At 31.2% G+C, this 18,313-nt stretch overlaps 1 protein-coding gene across 21 annotated transcripts; it reads right to left on the bottom strand.

Annotated features, from left to right (window-relative positions):
* Nucleotides 1-1,597: 1,597 nt before the first annotated feature.
* LOC140872424 (pentatricopeptide repeat-containing protein At1g71460, chloroplastic) lies at nt 1,598-8,401 on the bottom strand. Of its 21 annotated transcripts, none has more exons than XM_073275238.1 (5): nt 8,088-8,401; nt 5,416-7,523; nt 4,508-4,583; nt 2,488-2,593; nt 1,598-1,811 (listed from the first exon to the last, which is right to left on the bottom strand). In XM_073275238.1, the coding sequence occupies exon 2, from the start codon at nt 7,497-7,499 to the stop codon at nt 5,442-5,444; it is 2,058 nt and encodes a 685-aa protein (XP_073131339.1). In that variant the 5' UTR covers nt 7,500-7,523; nt 8,088-8,401; the 3' UTR covers nt 1,598-1,811; nt 2,488-2,593; nt 4,508-4,583; nt 5,416-5,441. The 21 variants fall into 21 exon arrangements, with proteins under 21 accessions (XP_073131339.1, XP_073131336.1, XP_073131332.1 ...); XM_073275235.1 differs by having other exon boundaries at nt 2,488-3,044; XM_073275231.1 differs by having other exon boundaries at nt 2,488-3,229.
* Nucleotides 8,402-18,313: the final 9,912 nt, after the last annotated feature.

Below are 18,313 nucleotides of genomic sequence, written 5' to 3' on the forward strand. Positions count from 1 at the left end.
ATAATAAGGAATTTTTAAAAGTTAATAAAAGTCATTAAAATGACTTATTTTGGGTAAAAATGGGCACATGTATATAATAATAAGTACTATAATTTTAATGAAATAATACCTTAAAATAATATTTTAAGGCTCCTAAAAATTTCATAAAATATTTTGGATGAAAATCCAGCATCTCGTTCGTCAACGGTCCCGTCTACGCGATCAAATAAAACATTTACTCAAAAATCCATAAATTTCATAATTGCGGGTTAAATTATAAAATAAACTTTAAATTATTCATATAATTCACATTATAACACATAAAAATCATTTAACCCAAATTCATAAATTTTAAATTAATTATTTTCCTAATTATGCATGCGAATTTACGTAGGAAAAATATTGGGTGTTACATATAAATCCATAAGACCGTCTCACGAGAACACTACTCATGTTTTTTTTTTTTTCAATTGTATTTATTTTATTTTCCGTCAACTAAACTTTTCTATCAGCATGCTCTCTTACCCTTACGGGCCTTACCTACTCTGATTGGTGAAAGTCATGGTAACAAGATAAAAAATATACACACACGTACGTTTGATACAAAATAGAACATAATATTCAAATGTATTTTACTCATATTTTAAAAAGTATTAGGTGGCATGTCTAGACGGTTTTTTTTGCTTATATTTCCATTTCTTTTTCTTGTTCATCCATCCAATATTTCTCCAAGACTTCCTCTCGATTTGAGTTCAAAATCCATGGCATGTTCTTTCATTCAAGTGTTACAAAATCTTCTTCGAGAAGTTCTTACATTATCTCAACATTTTCATCTCCACCATCAACAATCCAGATGTGTGTTAGAGTTGATTTACTAGCAAATAGTACATCAACTCTTTTTCTTCTTGTCTTCTATTCTTATTGTTGTCTGTTTAAATTGTTTTATTCGTGAATCCGATTTTAAATAAATAGACACATACGTCCCACGACTAGTATATCACACTATATGCATATACCTGACCAGTAGTATCGAAGTTAGATTAGATAGTATCTGATCTGACTTGTAAAATGGATGATGAATGATCAAAATACGAGGATAATAATTTGAAATGCAAGGATAATGAAATTATTTTGAACTTCAATAATTGTATAACTCAATACCAAACGATGCCATTCACAGTAGAGACACAGATAGTGGGAAGAATGTTATGCTCATTTAACTAATGAAATGATTTGAAGACGTCGTTACGCGTTGTTTGGTGTGCCGTGTAACGTTGGATTCAGCTACCAAAGTCAAACATTAGGAGACTACTGGAATGATTTAAAATTTTAAATACGACTTTTAGTTGAAAAACATGCACCTACGTACGCGGTAGTTGCATCCATTATTGTGTTGACTTTATAAATTTTAATTATTATAAGATAAACTTTAATTATTACATATACAGAAAGAAGATGATGATGATGATGATTATGATGATAATAATAATGATAATAACAATAACGCCACCTCGCACAGACAAAGCATGCAATCGGGGAACAATCTCAATAACGAAGAAGTGCGGCTGCAAGAGCACAAACATTTTTCCCAGAAAACACGCAGTAAAACAGCTAGAAATGTGGGCTCATGTATCAAACTATTTAACTTTATAGTTTCAATTACATCGTTGTGTGGATTTAGATTTACTACAAATTCAATGGACTTTGTTAAAAAAACGCTAAAAGACAAGATGAAAAAGCTACTATTGATTTCACACCACCTACACTTTCTTGACCCAAAATATTTCATAAAAGCTGCATCAATCTTTATTCCTTTAATTTGTATATCCAAACTGTAAATTATTCAACAAAAAAACAAAAATCATGAACACCATACAAGTAATGAATTAAATAAAACAGATAAATGTTTAAGGACAATTTCAGTAACAAGATAACACCAACCACAAAAGCTAATCAATTTAAATAAAAAGATTTTTAAGTACAGATTGATCTACACAACTTTTAAAAAAAAAAATTTATTAAGTCAAGCTGATAAATATTTTAAGTCATGAATCATACAACGTAGTTTATAAAGAGAAACACAGACCAACTTCGGATCGTACGTTGCAAACTCGAGCAAGAACACCGCACGATCACACAATATCAATCAATAAAAACGAACCCATGAAGAAACCTACAGTAATCAATTACTAGTTTCATTTGAACTTCAACTTCGAAATATGTCACAATCAATACCAGATTTTTAAAGCACACTAGGCTTGCAAAAACTCGAACTAAGATTGTAACACAGTCCAGCTTCAGAAAGCCCAACAAATGCAGAATCAAAAGTCAAATGACATGACTGTGATAAAATAAATTAAAAGAGAACGAAACGTAAGGCACCCAAACGATGCTTTAGAATCTGAGCAAGTATGTAGTAACATAACAGTGACTAAATAAAGAACCAATGGTTTAAAAAGAAGGCCAAACCTGCAGAAAAGCTAAGAATGATGAGGAAAAAGATCGCACCAGATAAAATTTTCATCCTGAATTTAATTGAAAGATACCACCATCGAAGTTCCAGCTCCAAGCCCAAGTATTCTCTTCAAAACAATTAGCTCAAAGAAAAGCACCACTGTTCAGGAAAGAAAGAACCGGAAATAATATTATATATGCTAAAGAATCAGATGTACTTGTAAAGGAAGGCTTCAATGGTACACAAGTATAAATTTAAAATATTAAAAAAGGTATGCAAGTATTTAAATATGCTAAATAATAAATCTGTAAGCTTTTTCAATAAAATCACACACCATGTTCAATGAAATTTCTGAAAATAATCAGATTTCGATGTGTCAAGGGAGGATGTATCATACAAGTATGGGGTAGAAACTCAGTTATGAAATGCTTAACCGAAGAGATAAGAATCTCATTTCTGGCAGCCTATGAACTCCAGAAAATACAGCTGGAAACTCAACTTGCAAGCTGGAAAAATTGAACTTTACACCCAAAATCTGAAGCAACTCAGCTGGATTCGAAACGATAGTTTCCGGCCACAAAATCTCACCGGAGAAGTGACGGAAAACAAGCTGGAAAACAGGGGATGTTCAATGTATTATCTTGGTTCGAAAACAAAGATTCAAACAACTAGAAACACTTAAAAATCAGAATAAATGGCAACAATAAAACCTGCACAACTTCGAGTTGCAACATGGAAATTTGTTGGAACTAGTGCATTCTAGTATCGTAAAAACTGAGAGGTAACTGGATCAAGCTGCAAACAGTTCCACATTTATCTTCAAAAAGTCCAAAACACTTGAATTTGTAAATTAAATGAAGGGGGAGTCAATCGTCAAGATTCTCATTTCTTCTAGAGTTTGTTGTTTTTATAGCTGTAGTTTCCTTTTACTAGATGTGCCTTCATAGAAAGTAATAAAATGGTACTAACATGCCAGGGGGTCTACCTTCTATTTTCCAGATTGCAAAAAGTGTTTAAGATGGCCACAACAGCAACATCCATCATATGCTCACGCTAACATAGGCAGTAAATAACATAGGCCCCATCTAGCAACATTCATCTCCATAACTAAGGCAGTAAATGACTTAACCAGGAAAGAGTAAAAACAATATCCATCATATGCTCCCGCTAAGAAAGGATGAAGTAAGAAACCACCCTCAAGGAAACTTTCTTAAGGCTATTTTCATTTCCCAGAAGAAGGAAACAAAATACTTTTAACACATAACAGCATATGTCAAATAGAAAACTGAACATAAGTTGCCTTAGTTATTGTATACACACAAGAAGAAACACCGTGGATGTTAAGACAAGTCTATAGATTATGCACCCACATATCACAAGAACAACACCAACTTTAGATATATTGTTTACATCGAACCTCTAAAGCTGCAAATTCAGAAAACATGACCCTTTCACGTTAAAACACAATCATTCGAACGGAAAATCTGATGTACAAGCATGAATCTGACATAAATTATAAAAACTTGAAACACCGTGGATGTTAAGACAAGTCTATAGATTATGCACCCATATATATCACAAGAACAACACCAACTTTAGATATTTTGTTTATATCGAACCTCTAAAGCTGCAAAATCAGAAAACATGACCCTTTCACGTTAAAACACAACCATTCAAACGGAAAATCTGGTGTACAAGCATGAATCTGACATAAATTATAAAAAATTGAAAAATCATACCCTTCTCCATTCAAAAGCACAATCATTCTCTCTCTGTTTTTATCAGTATAGTAAAATTTCGAAGCATTTATGATTTTGCAAAGAAAAGGATTAAAATCTCAACAAAAAAAAAAGGAAAACGTGAAATTTTCCAGTTCTGAAATCTTACTGCTCGCAGCAACTCATAGGTTGAGCTAGCTGGCTACCATTTCCTACCAAATTTAGTTTCTACCACGCTGTTAACTTCAAACCGAAAAAGAAATCAATGAACGAATCACAATGTCAAGTAGAAAGGGAAATAAACAGAATCTTTAACGAATTATGAAGAAAAATGTTCAGAAATCACTGTTTTTACCTCAAAGAACGGGCGATTCTTTAGCTAAAACTCGTGAAAACCCTTGACAATCAAATACAGATCGAAAGGCTGTCGGCTGAACCTCAAGAAACAGCGACAGTATATTCAAGATTCATCAGCAAGAATAATAATAATTATTATATCAAACTAAAATTAAAGTATCTGAAAAGATTGGTAGAAAATTAAAGCATAACCCACTGTGGTAATTGACCACTCTTGGGCGGTGAATGACCCACGAAGGTGGGAAATCAGGAGGAGAAGGCTGAAATCTAGAGAGAGGCGAGGGAGATGGTTTGGGGAATGGGAACGAGTGTACGAGCGAGAAGAATGAGAAATAAGATATTTAACTAAAATAAAATAAAAACTTATATATTAATTTTAAAAAAAATGTTCATGGACAGCCATTTAAGAAAAAAAAACTGTTGTCTTTAGTTCAAATTCACTTTAAAAAATGCTTATAGACGATGGTTTTTGTAAACCGTTGTCTTTGAATCCCCTAAAAACACGCCAATAAACAACAGTTTTTAAAACCATTGTCTTTACCCAATATCATAAATAAAAAACGCACAGACAATGGTTTACAAAAACCGTTGTCTTTGACCCAAAAACAAGCTAAGATACGGTGGTTTTTTTAAAACCGATGTCTTTGATATAAAAAACAGTTCATAGATGGCTATTTTCATTAAAACCATTGTTAAAAGCTAAAAGACAATGGTTTTGTACTGCGTGTTGTCTATTTACATTTTTCTTCTAGTGCATAGTGATTCATATCAATACCAGTGACGATAGAAGTTCGTGTCTGTAGATCGATGCTTCCTGCATATTCAGTGTGGATATTTCTTGCTTTGAATAGCAGTTTTTTGCAATAAGCATGGATACAAAAATGCTTCAAGGAGAGCAGCTCTAACCAATTACAAAGTGGATGAGACTTGATTTATTGGCAAGCCAAGGATGATCTCATTTGTATAAATTTCTCGGCCACCTCAGGTCGACCTATACAAGTGAAAAGGTCGATAAGGCAAGAGTAATGTTCTTCAGATGCTTTGATTTTATATTTTCGGGTCATTAAAGTGAAAATCTTCAGTGCATCATCTGCAAGTCCAGCTTTCTGACAAATACATAGAATCACTTTAAACGTGAATTGGTTTGGCGAGGAACCACCCGACACCATTTCATCAAAAAGATGCAAGGCTTCTTCATATCGACCGTTGCATCCACACGCCTCAATAATGGCTGTCCAAGTCATTGATCCCTTAACACAACGGGCATCAAATGACAACTTTGCTTCATTGATTGCTCCGCAGTTACCATACATTTTTATGATTTCTGCCGAAACAAAAGGGATTGATTCTAAATCTTTTTTCAAAGCTTGTCCGTGGACCTCCTTCCCAAGTTTTTGAACTTTAAGATCACCACAAACACTCAGTATCCTTGCTATAGTCACCGAGTCGGGCCGATGTTTAGACAATTGCATTGCACGAAAAACACCAAGTGCTTCACGTAGGCATTGACTCTCAATGAAACACTCAATCATGGCAGTCCATGCTATAACATTCCTTTTCTCCATATTATGAAACACTTTTGAGCAGTAGTCCAAAACACCACATTTAGAGTACATCATCATCAGAGAAGTAGAAACGGAAACACCAGGCAGAAATCCATTCTTTACTGCATATGCGTGAGCCTCCATCCCTTGTTTCAAAGCCCTCAGTTTTCCACAAACAGGAAGAACCGTAGCAATTGTAACAACATCAGGCTTAAACCCTTCTTGTTGCATCCAAATAATTGATCTTAACGCTTGCTCTAACCTCCCATTCACAACATAACCCGATAAAAGAGCGGTCCAAGAAATAACGTTTCTCTCCTTTGATCCGTAGAACACCTTTCTTCCAGATATCATATCTCCACATTTGCAATACATATCAACTAAACCAGACTGAATAGACAACTGCTTTGAGTACTCCTTCGTTTTGATCACATAAGCGTGCACCTCCTGCCCTACCTTTCGAGCAAATACTTCTCCAATCACTGGAAGGATACTAGTCAGTATAACTGAGTTGACTTCTATACCCTCTCTTATCATGCACCTGGTGTATTCCAATGCTTCCCTTTGCAACCTATTATGAGCAAACCCAGCTATCATCGCTCCCCACACCACCACATCCCTCTCCAGAAACTCCTCAAAGATACAACGTGCCAACTTAATCTTGCCACATTTGAAATACATATCGATCAAACCAGTCCTAATTATATGACTCTCAATCAAACCATTTTTAATCAAAATTCCATGAGTTTTCAGTCCATGCCTGAAAGAACTAGCCCCCGCCAAGCTCTTTATCAAACAAGAAAAGCTATAAACATTCAAATTCACACCTGAATCCCGCATCTCAAAGAATGATCCCAACACTTCCCGATTATTGTGCCTCCCAGAAACTACACTACCCCTAAGCAACGCATTCCAAGGATACACACTTGTCACACCTATTTCATCAAACACCTTCTTTGCATCCTCAATGGCCCCACAAGCCGCATACATATTCACAAGCTTTGTTTGCAAGAACTCGTTTTTTTCAAGACAGTTTATCCTTACATGCACGTGCACCTGCTTCGCTGCATCAATGGCCTTGACTCTCATGCAAGCAGAAATAAGAGATGAAAATGTTGTGACATTAGTGGGAATGCCACGGTGGTCCAGATAATCCATTATGGCGAGAGCTTCTTTAAGTTTGTTCTGTTCAGCAAATTTCTGTATATCTTTGTAAATAGCATGTGGGTTTTTGTTGGCAATTGGTATAGAGTTTGGGAACTCACTATTTTTGATGAATTTCTTGGGTTTTTTCTTCGAATGAGTGAGCGGAGAGACTAATGTTGATGCTTTGATCTTGAAGGTACCATTGTCGTGGTTGGGTTGAGTATAGAATGGGTTTGGAGGGAAAGAGTGAACAAAAATAGGAGGTTTAAGGGTGAGCTTGTGGTGGCAGCGCACCTCCATTGTAAACTTCAATTAATGCCCTACCTGAGATAAAAAAATTTTAGGCACAAAGCAATCGTTAAAATTTGGACCCCTCAAACAATAACATTCAATTTCTTTCTCTAATTTCCTCAAACAATCATATTCAATTTTTTTTTACTCTAATGAGAGTTTTTTCAAAACTAGACCTATTGAATTCCGACTCAAAAGAGTTCAAACTATTTCCTACAAAACACTGAAGTTTGGAGAAAATGATCTTTTAAATGGGTATTTGAATTTCGGACAAGATTTGTAAAGATTTATATGAGAGAAGATTGAAAAATATGTTCTTTACCAACAAATATACCATAACACAAAGCAAAAGAAGAACACAAATCTAACTAAAAAGTTAAACGAAATTTTGAGTATTACAAAATAATTAGGACTGAAATTTCATAGTTTCAGCTCCTTCGGATTATTCTAATCTGATAGCATATTTTTTTGTAATAACAGAGTATAATTATCATTATTCAAGAACGAATATTCTTAACCATGAAAAAATCTCAAACTTTTCTTTAAATTGTAAAAGATAAAAAATTAAAATTAAAGCAAAAGATTTCTCGTGCATACCTGAGAACGAAATGAAGGAAATTGGCTGAGGAAGAAAGAAATGCTAAATTCCCAGCAAACCAATAACTCTCAGTGTCACTTAAAGTAAATATGTGAAATTGCACACAACCCACAAGATGAAATCCAAAACAGAAACTAAGGGTAATGGCATTTATTTTGTGAAATTAATAACCAGTGAGAAACATGAGAAACATAGCAAGAAATTGAACTCTGGATTTTGGAGAAGAACCCATACACTCAATCGCAAAAACAAGTCACGCTCAACAGCACAAACAAGTGGGGAGGGAAGCGAGAGCAAAGATGAGGTTAGATAAACAAACAAACAATGGATTGTTTTATAATTTTTGGTAAATAATGTGGACGCATAGCATAATTTGATTTAAAGGTATTTTGTTCAAAACCATAAAATATGCAAATTTAGTCCATATTTAAAATTGTACCAAATCTCTTTTTTTCTTTTTCTTTTTTTGAAATAATTGTACCAAATCTCTTACAACTTATCATACTATATTATTTTTTTATGACGTGGTAACTTGCAGTCGCTATTTTTCGGTGCACATCGGTAAACTTTCGAACTAACGTAATAGCCTGCAAACTATGTTTGTCAGATAAACCACGCAGTACTAAGTAAGTCTTGTATGACAGGCCAGTCCAAAAAAATATTGATAGGGAAAATTAAACTTCTGACCTCCTATTCCACCAACTTGGACGCTCTTTCGGACAAAATAATTACGGAGAAAATCAAATTATTTCACCCTATGGAAGCTATGCTCTTTACTACACCTTGTTCGTTATTTAACAAGTTTTCGATATTTGTTTCTTCTTTTCTTTTGTATTCTTTCTTTGGTGAATTGATGTTAAGTCCCTAAACCAAAAGTCAAATTAAGAATCATTTTTTTGTCAGAAAAAAAGTTGTTTGCACTCCCTGAGCCAACATTATTTTTCTTGGATAAAATTAAGTACAAAACATTGAAAATATGGTACAAGTACATGATATTTGAGCACTAATTGTTCAAGATCGAGTACAAAAAATAAAATTTTGAGTATAAAATCTAAACATCTTTATTAATGTGAACATGCAACATATATTTGATTACTCAAAAATCATATATTTGTACCAGATCTAACACATTGGGTACTCAAATATCATATATGAGTACTATATTTTCAATGTTTTGTACCGATTTCCATCCAAATAAGATAAATGTGTTATTAATATCAATATTTTCTTAGTACTCGAAAATCATATATTTGTACCAAATCTAACACATTTGATACTCAAAATCTCATATATTAGTACCATATTTCTAATATTTTGTATCGATTGTCATCTAAAAAAACAATGTGTCATTATATCAATAGTTGCTTACATATTTGAGTACTCAAAAATCATAAATTAGTATCAGATTTGAAACATTTGATACTCAAATATCATGTACTTGTACCATATTTTTCCTGTTTTGTAACAAATTTCATCCAAAACAAAACATGTGAACCCAGAGAGTTTAAACAAAGTTTTTTTTTACAGAGACTGATCACTAATTTAGATTTAGATTTGGAGATTGAATTATAAATTACCGTTCTTTTTCTTTCTTTCTTTTTAGGGCATGTACAATATTCTCCAAATGCCCCCTAAATAGAAATTAATTATTTTTTTAAAAAAAAATTTGGCAGCAAGCTGCACTACAATTGCACGCGTGCAGTAGCACGCGCGCGTTGCAAGGCAACGTTGCATTGTTCTTTATTTTTTTTATTTTATTTTTTTAAATATTTAAATATTATTATTTATATGTATAAATATTTTATAACAAAAAATTAACCTTTTAAATTAATTGTAATTTTCATTACGATGCATTTTTTATAAAATAATATTGATAATTTTATTGTTAGAATAAAAAATAAATTGATAGTAATAAAATATAAGTGGGGTCCACAGATGTTTGCTTTGTAGTATATTTGATTGTGAGATGTGAGATATTTGAGAAGTGAGATATTTAAAAGATAACGTGGACAAATGGATCTACTTGGGAGTAATGGTCCTACTACTGTGGGTGCCCTTATTATTTTTCTATTTTCACTTATTGATTAGTCTCTTTCTTATTTTCCACTTCTTTTGCTAATTTTTTATTTATATTATTTACACTTTCTATCCTATAAAATTTAATTTTTGTGCTTTTTAGCTATTAATTAATATATTTACGTATAAGAATTTAGTTTTTGATGATATTAAAAATTACAATTCCTTTTATACAAAAATTACATATTTGAAACTACTCTATATAAAATATTTGCAAGAATTTAAGATTACTAAAGAAGCTATATATATTGATTCTTTCAAATCTATATAAAAGTTGAGTTTTAAATATAATAATTTATGGCCAAAATGATGTGTTACAAATGAAAATTATTATAAATATTAATGGATACACATAGCATATTAAATATTTTAAATCAAAATTTTAAAATATAAACTACAATTTAATGTATGCATTGATCGTATTATTTTATTAATTTTGATTTAACTAATTTTATATATTTAATTATTAATTATGTGTTACTTGTAAATGATAATATTGTAATAATTTATCATATTTTCATACACGTGAAAATATTGGTTTATTAATTTTATATATATATATATATATATATATCCATATATATAAAGAATTTACCCTATATATCCATATATATAAAGAATTTACCCCTTACACATTTTTTTAACCAAAATTATACTTATTTGATATAGATATTACACTTTTTTTATTTTGTTTTTTATATTTCGTTATTTCAAATTATAGTTTAGTCTATCGATGATTTTTATAACTATGATATTACTCTTATTTGAATATAAATCAAATTAATTACAAAAATATTATACAAGCACGCAAGACTTACATCAATACACTAGTATATATAAACAGGGATGTATCAATGCTATCCTGAGAGTAGTATCTCCAAAGTGATCTGGACGGACCAAATCACATCAGCAGATCAAATCATTTGATCTGTTGTGCAATCTGGTCCGTCCAGATCTTATTGGGGTAGCTACTCTCAGGGTAGCATGAGCTGATCCTATAAACAGAGTTATTGTCATGCTTGAAAAATTCTTGCCAAAAATAATAACTATAAAAGAAAATATTTATCGAGACGATATTGTATCAATTTTTAATTCAAATTTAAAATTTGATAAGATGTTACCACTAATTTTTAATTTCAATCAAATTTTTGTGTCCATATGTATGTGAAAATTTCCATGATAAATGCTATATATGGTAATGTACCAATTTTCGATTCAAAATTAAAATTTGTTTGAATGTTATTGATAAAGACAAATAATAGTTTTGGTGATGATGCGTAAATTACTTGAGCAGATCAAACAGACCAAGTTGATATGTTAAACAAAACCAAAAACTCATCCGATCTGAGTCTAATCGATCTAAATCAAAGACTAAAATGATAAATAATATCTTATCAGATTAGTAATATTTTTGGACAAAGTTTTGGCTAATCTAGTTTAGACAGATCTATTAGAGTAGGTACCCGTCGAGGCAAGTGTTGACTGAGGGACCTTGTAATAACTCTTGTATGATAATTTTTATTTTAATAATATTTGAATTAATTAATTTGGCACATCTTTATCTGTATACTCAGGCTAGTTGCTAGATAAAACCCTTGAATATACAAATAGTAGATATAATATGAGACGGTCATGTGATGACTATAATAAAACTTATATTTTGAATATTGTATATTTTAAACCGTTCTTTGTCGATTCAGCCGCCACAAAGGATAAAGTTCGCTCGAGCTTGAGGCTAGTATTTGCGATGTAAGTACCACGTTTCATTGGTAAGAGACATAATGATGTCCAAGCATGTAATAGGTACTCCTTATAGAGTGCACCAAATAACCATTCCTAAAGGACTGTCCAAGTGGTTTTCACTTATCGAGTGGAAATGTCCTATTTTATGGTTGTACACCACTAGTCCTTGTGACCCGGAAAAACATGGAGACTCTATGTGCTAGTGTTTCACTTTGACTTGTTTACCGACTTCACTGGGGCCATCAGATGGCAAGGTTGGGTGCTCTGTCGAAACATGTAGGAGTCGATGCATTGTAGTCGAGGATTCACCGTTTACCTTTGGGTATAGATATTTTATGTGATTTCATGTATTTTTAGTTTGAAATCTCTATATATAAAAATTCAAATTAAAATCAAAGAACATAAATCATATCATATACATGCTTATGTTGATACATGAGCAAGTATGTGTTTAGAAAGCAAACATATACTTCCAAATCATTATTGGAAGAAATATGATAAATGATTAAAAGTTCGAATAGGAGATAAATCAATAATCATGCTTGATACAGTAGCAGAAAAATTAAAAATATAAATTGAGGAAACAAAATTTGTAATACCCATTATATACCTAATAGAATCAAGAATGAACATTATAATAGAAAATAACTTTTTAAGAGAATATCTTCTTTTTACACAATTTAAAAATCACATAACTTTAAACAAATGATCATCAATGATTTACATTCCTAAAATACGAACAATATTTTGTGTAGGAAATGAAGGATTTGCAAAGAATTTTCATAAACGAAATAAAATCCAATAGAACTAAAAATAGAAAATATTTTAACGATTAATCCTGAAAAAGAAATCATGAAGAAATTTCATGATATTTGTTCTGAAAATCCTCAGGACAAAATTAAGAAAAGAAAACAATTCAATGCTTCAATAAAACTCATAGACCCTAATATCACAATTCGTGAAGCACCAAGAAGATGTAACATGGATGATGTAAAAAATATTTGAAAAAGAGGTTCAAGAATTATTAAAACTTAAGATAATCATCCCTAGTAAGAGTCCGCACTCTTCACCAGCCTTTTATGTCAGTAAGAAAGATACTGATAAGAAAATAATGGTAATTGGTTATCGAAAAATGAATAAAGCAACAATTATGGACGGATATTATATCCCAAATAAGAATGATTTATTATATTATATAGGAGAAATGAAATATTTTTCCAGTCTAGATTGTAAATCAGGATTCTGGCAAATTCAGCTAGAACCACAAACACAATTACTTACAACATTCAGTTGTCCAAAAGGGCAGTATCAATGGACTGTATTACCTTTCGGACTCAAACAAGCACCAGGTATCTTTCAAAGATATATGGATGAATCTTTTAAATCATATGTAGATTTTTGTTGTGTTTACATAGATGACATACTAATTTACTCAAAAACACTAGATCAGCATTATAAAGACCTCATGACTGTATTAGATATTTGTCATAAAGATGAAATTATACTTTCTGAAAAGAAAGCACAATTGTTTAAAACAAAAATAAATTATTTAGGACTACAAATAGAAGACGAAAAACATTGTTTACAAAAGCATATACTTAAGAAAATTCACGATTTTCCTAGTGAAATCAAGGATAAAGATCAATTAAGAAGATTTTTAGGATTATTAACTTATTCTGGAAATTACATTAAGAAACTTGCAGAAATTAGAAAACCTCTTCAGGCAAAACTTAAACAAGACTATAAGTGGAAATGGTCTAAAGAAGATACTAATTATATTGACACTATTAAAAAGAAAATAATAGTAATCTTTCTGAATTATATTTTCCTTCAAATAAAGATATAATAATAATTGAAACAGACGCTTCAGATGAATACTGGGGAGCATGTTTAAAAGCTTATACAGGAGAAAGAAATTTAGAAGAGCTAACTAAAATAGCTACCAGGAATAATGAAGAATTATGTAACTATACATCAGGAACTTTTCAGGGTGCACAACTAAATTATCACTCTAATGAAAAAGAATTATTAGCTTTAATATTTACAATTAGGACTTATGAAATTTATCTTATTTCTAAACCATTTTTAGTAAGAACAGATAATATGGATTTAACATATTTCAAGACAAGAAAAATATCAAGAAATGCAGGGAGAAATGCAGCAAGGTTAATTAGATGGCAATTGGAATTGAACCATTATCAGTTCGAGATCCAACATGTCAAAGGAACGAATAATTCATTACCCGACGCATTAACCAGAGAACTTCATCCAAATTATACTATTCGTAGTAACGGAATGACAAAAGAGATCCTAAGTGATCCAGAAAATGACCACGAGTCATCCGAACATGCCTTAGAAAGCATGTGGAATATAAATTGATGAAATGAGATTTATATTCAGAGACATGAATTATTTTATGACTTTCAGTCATCCGAACATGCCTCAGAAAGCATGGGGAATATAAATTGATGAAATGAGATTTATATTCAGAAACATAAATTACTCTATGAGTAAAGTAATCAATCTAAAATTGGTTCAATTCTTGCAAAAGAATTCATGAATGCAATGATACACATAATAAACTATCCGAGTTACTCACGATAAAGAGTTAAATTTCTAACCATTTATCTATATATGTATATATATGTTTTCCTGTGTAGGATGGACACATTAAATTAATTAGAGGAATTATTGATCGACATACAGGAAGAAATTCAAATTCTTCAACAAAAGGAAAAAAAATGTAAAAGGGAAAATTCAAAGGATAAAAAAAAAGATGACAACCTCGTCATCATCATCCTCACAAAGAACACCAATCAAGTTAGCAACTCCATTTGACAAAATAATGGAGATGAATGAAAAACAGTCAGTGGTCACAGCCAACACTGATAACAAAGAAAAAGAAAAAGAAAAAGAAAAAAAGAAAGAACCGGTGGTCACAGCCAATACCTAGAAAAATGAAAAAGAAGAAAGGACGTTTAAAAGCGCCCTTGAAACAAGAGAAAGAAAGATGGTCAATCTGCGACCACAAAAACCAATTTTTGAAAAAACAAATTTTCCAAAAAAACTCAAAACTGAATTCTTTGAAATACTAAACTATTTGAGAATAGCCAAACCATCTGCAGGATCTTGGCTACAAACTTGTGACACACAGAGCATATCAAGAGCAAGAACACTGCAGGGTGCTCCAGCGCATGAAGTCGCAAAATTCTTTTCAAATGGATTATTAAGTGGATTAGAAGTCAGTCCCAACAATCAAGAGATTGAACTATTTCCATATTAACTGAGAAATAGTATTATCCAGTTCAAAAAAGCAGTCTTTAAGGATGATCCAGTGTTAACATTAAGTATTCATTCAACCCTTCCAGATTGGGAAAATGACAAATTCTATCAATCGATGATATGCATTCAATGTCGAAGAAATAAAGACAAGTTCTTATTTGAAGGATCAAATGAAGAGAAACCAGTAATGGATATCTCAACACTTCCTGAGATAAGAATAAAGACATTGATTGACATGATCTCAAAGACAGGAAAGATTGATGGAAACTCAAAGGTTAAAATAAATTTTGCAACCAGTAAAATTTTATTAACCACTGAACACAAGGAGACAATCCAAAAGAACAAGCCATGTTAGCTCAATTCGAAGCTCCAATCTATGAAGCAAGAGTTGACATGACCCAAGAAACACAACAAATGCTATGTCAAATACTAAGAACAATGATTTCCACTCACAAATGTGGACATTGCCAACCCATTCAGACAGAAGAAGCAGCTGTCAAAGAGGACAAACCAGCTATCAAAGAAGACAAACCAATAAAGAAATGGTCCGAATGTACCAGTGATTCAGAAAGTGACACAATGTAAAAACAAATGAAATCGTGGACCACACCACGTGTGAAAGACATCCACTCAGATGTAAAATGAGCTGTTTTCCATTATGTAGTGTCGGATGGTCCCCCTCTTCCTTTATTTTTAATATTGTACGCGTTTCTCCACGCCTATAAAAAGAAGATGTTTGTGCTGTAAATGGATAAGTGAAGTTTGAGTGTCTCTCTCTTCTTAAGTTTCTTACAATCTGGTTCATACAAGACGTATGAAAACTATCAGAAACTAAGAAACATAAAATCAGAAACAAAATTAAGCCTTATGACTAATAACTAAACAAGCAGAGTGTAAGGAGGATAAGGTTGGAAGCCAACCATTGAAGACTCATGGTTAGATTAAACCTGAAAATCCATAGAGCAAGTACCAGTTGATCAAGTGATCGTTAAGGGAAAGCAAGGATTTGGCCTCTGCTCAAAACCAAGACTCATTCAATCAAGGTAACCTTCCCAAATCTCCTGCAGCCCTTAATTTAAAGAAATAGTCAAAATACATTAATCATGTCATCATCCTTTATAAGAAATGGAAGATTAATAATAAAAAACTGGTTTGAAATAGAAGATGATCATGAATATGATACATTTCATGAATATCGTTTAAATAATTCTGATTTAACCATATTTGAATCAATTTATCAACTAAAATTTGTAATAATAACCTATGAATGGAACCAAATTAATCTGAAAACATTTATCTGTTATAAATTAATCAGATCTGTAAAACATGAATGAGAAATTCATAAGAATTCCGCAATCCTGGTATGAAATTCATAAGAATTCCGCAACCTGTTATCAGAGCAGTTATTAAAACAGATTATTAATGCCTGGAATAACCTTAGACATTGAGATTAAAAATTTATTTGATAAAATAATCTTACTAAAAAATTCACATCAAATAAATCAATATTGGCTTAGAATAAAAGATGTAGAACCCTATATTTCAAAAATCATAAAAAGGAACATTTTTCAAGCACCTGGAAAATAATAATACAAATTTCTGAAAATGAAGAAATTGAAGAAATAACAATCTGTTATGAATAAGAATAAACTTTGTTATCGAAACCCGATCAACAAGAACAAAATAATAAAAGTAACAATTTTTACTAAATGGAAAATATATGAAAATACAAAAGAAAATATCTTTAATTTATATTCTCAAAATATAAATTTTGATATAGAAAATTATGAAAAAAATTTGAAACATCTCAAGAATTGTCAATCATCAATTGATAATTTCGAAGATTTTCAGAATCTATTAGAACAAATAGATTCAACAAAAAGACTTCTAATAGCTTTAAGGAAATTAAGAAGTTCTATCATCTGTTAAAATGACAGAATTAACAATTCCAAATCAAAACAGCCAGATTGATGAATCTGAAGAAAACCAAGAGTATAATTTGAATATTATATTTAATCAAAGTAAGTTTGCTGAAATACAGAAAATAGGATTTTCTAATTCAAAAACTAATCTAATAGATCAACCAGGAATATTAAGCAAGATTTCAAATTTTATTAATCCCAGAAAAAATTTAATTTATTATTCGATTCGTACAAAAGAACGATCATGTAAAATAAATAACGAATTAAGGTCTAATACTCTGAAATTGTTAACAACTCAAGATATTGATACCATCATGGCAAAAGCCAGTGAAAAAGAACGATATGAACTGAAATATGTTCATATCGGAGGAATTGAAATAATAGTATCAGCTCACTACCAAGAAGGAATAGATACACCAATTGAAATCACAGTTCGTGACAAAAGGATACGTAATTTTGAGGATTCTATCCTTGGAAAAATTGAAGGAAACTTATGTTATAAAAAGATGAAATTTTGTATTTATCCACATGACAATATATCTCTTTTTGATAAAAACATAAATGACGTTTTAACATTAGATTATTACTTTTATAGAAATAATCTTATGTTAACAGGAAACCATCCGATTAATATAAACTATGTTGTCGGTTTAGCAATAAGTAATAATTCTCAAACAGGAATAATTTCAACAAAACCTACTATTTCTGTTGAAAAAATGTTTGAAAATATTACAAGAATTGAACACCCTCAAAAAGTATTTATTGAAGAAATAAATTCCTATAAAAGATGGAGTTCAGATGACCTCCAAATCACAAAACAGTCTGTACCAAGAAGATCATTATCATTTGCTAGAAATGATGAAGATATTCTTGAAAAGATTGGAACCATGAATCAAAATATTCTTAAAATTAAACAAGCTATTGTTAATGAGTCAACATCATCGCAATGACGTCCTTAATAAAATTAGAAAAAGATCTAGAAGATTTAGAAAATAATATTAATAAGATCAATCTATCAATACAAGAATTAGAGAAAAATTTCAAAGAATATATTGATTTAGCAACGACTAGATTAATAATTGAACAAGAAAGACATAGTAATGAAATATTAAACTATCTTAAAGAAGTTTTTCCAATAGATAAAGGAAAAAGGAAAATGGAAGAAGAACCACCATTCAAAATTGAATCTTGGTATAGAAATC

This window comes from Henckelia pumila, unplaced genomic scaffold (genome assembly GCF_033568475.1).
Source record: "Henckelia pumila isolate YLH828 unplaced genomic scaffold, ASM3356847v2 CTG_466, whole genome shotgun sequence".
Lineage (NCBI taxonomy): Eukaryota > Viridiplantae > Streptophyta > Magnoliopsida > Lamiales > Gesneriaceae > Henckelia > Henckelia pumila.

Coding starts and splice junctions, on each gene's coding strand:
- LOC140872424 (XM_073275238.1), bottom strand. CDS start 7,499: ATGGAGGTGCGCTGCCACCACAAGCTCACCCTTAAACCTCCTATTTTT.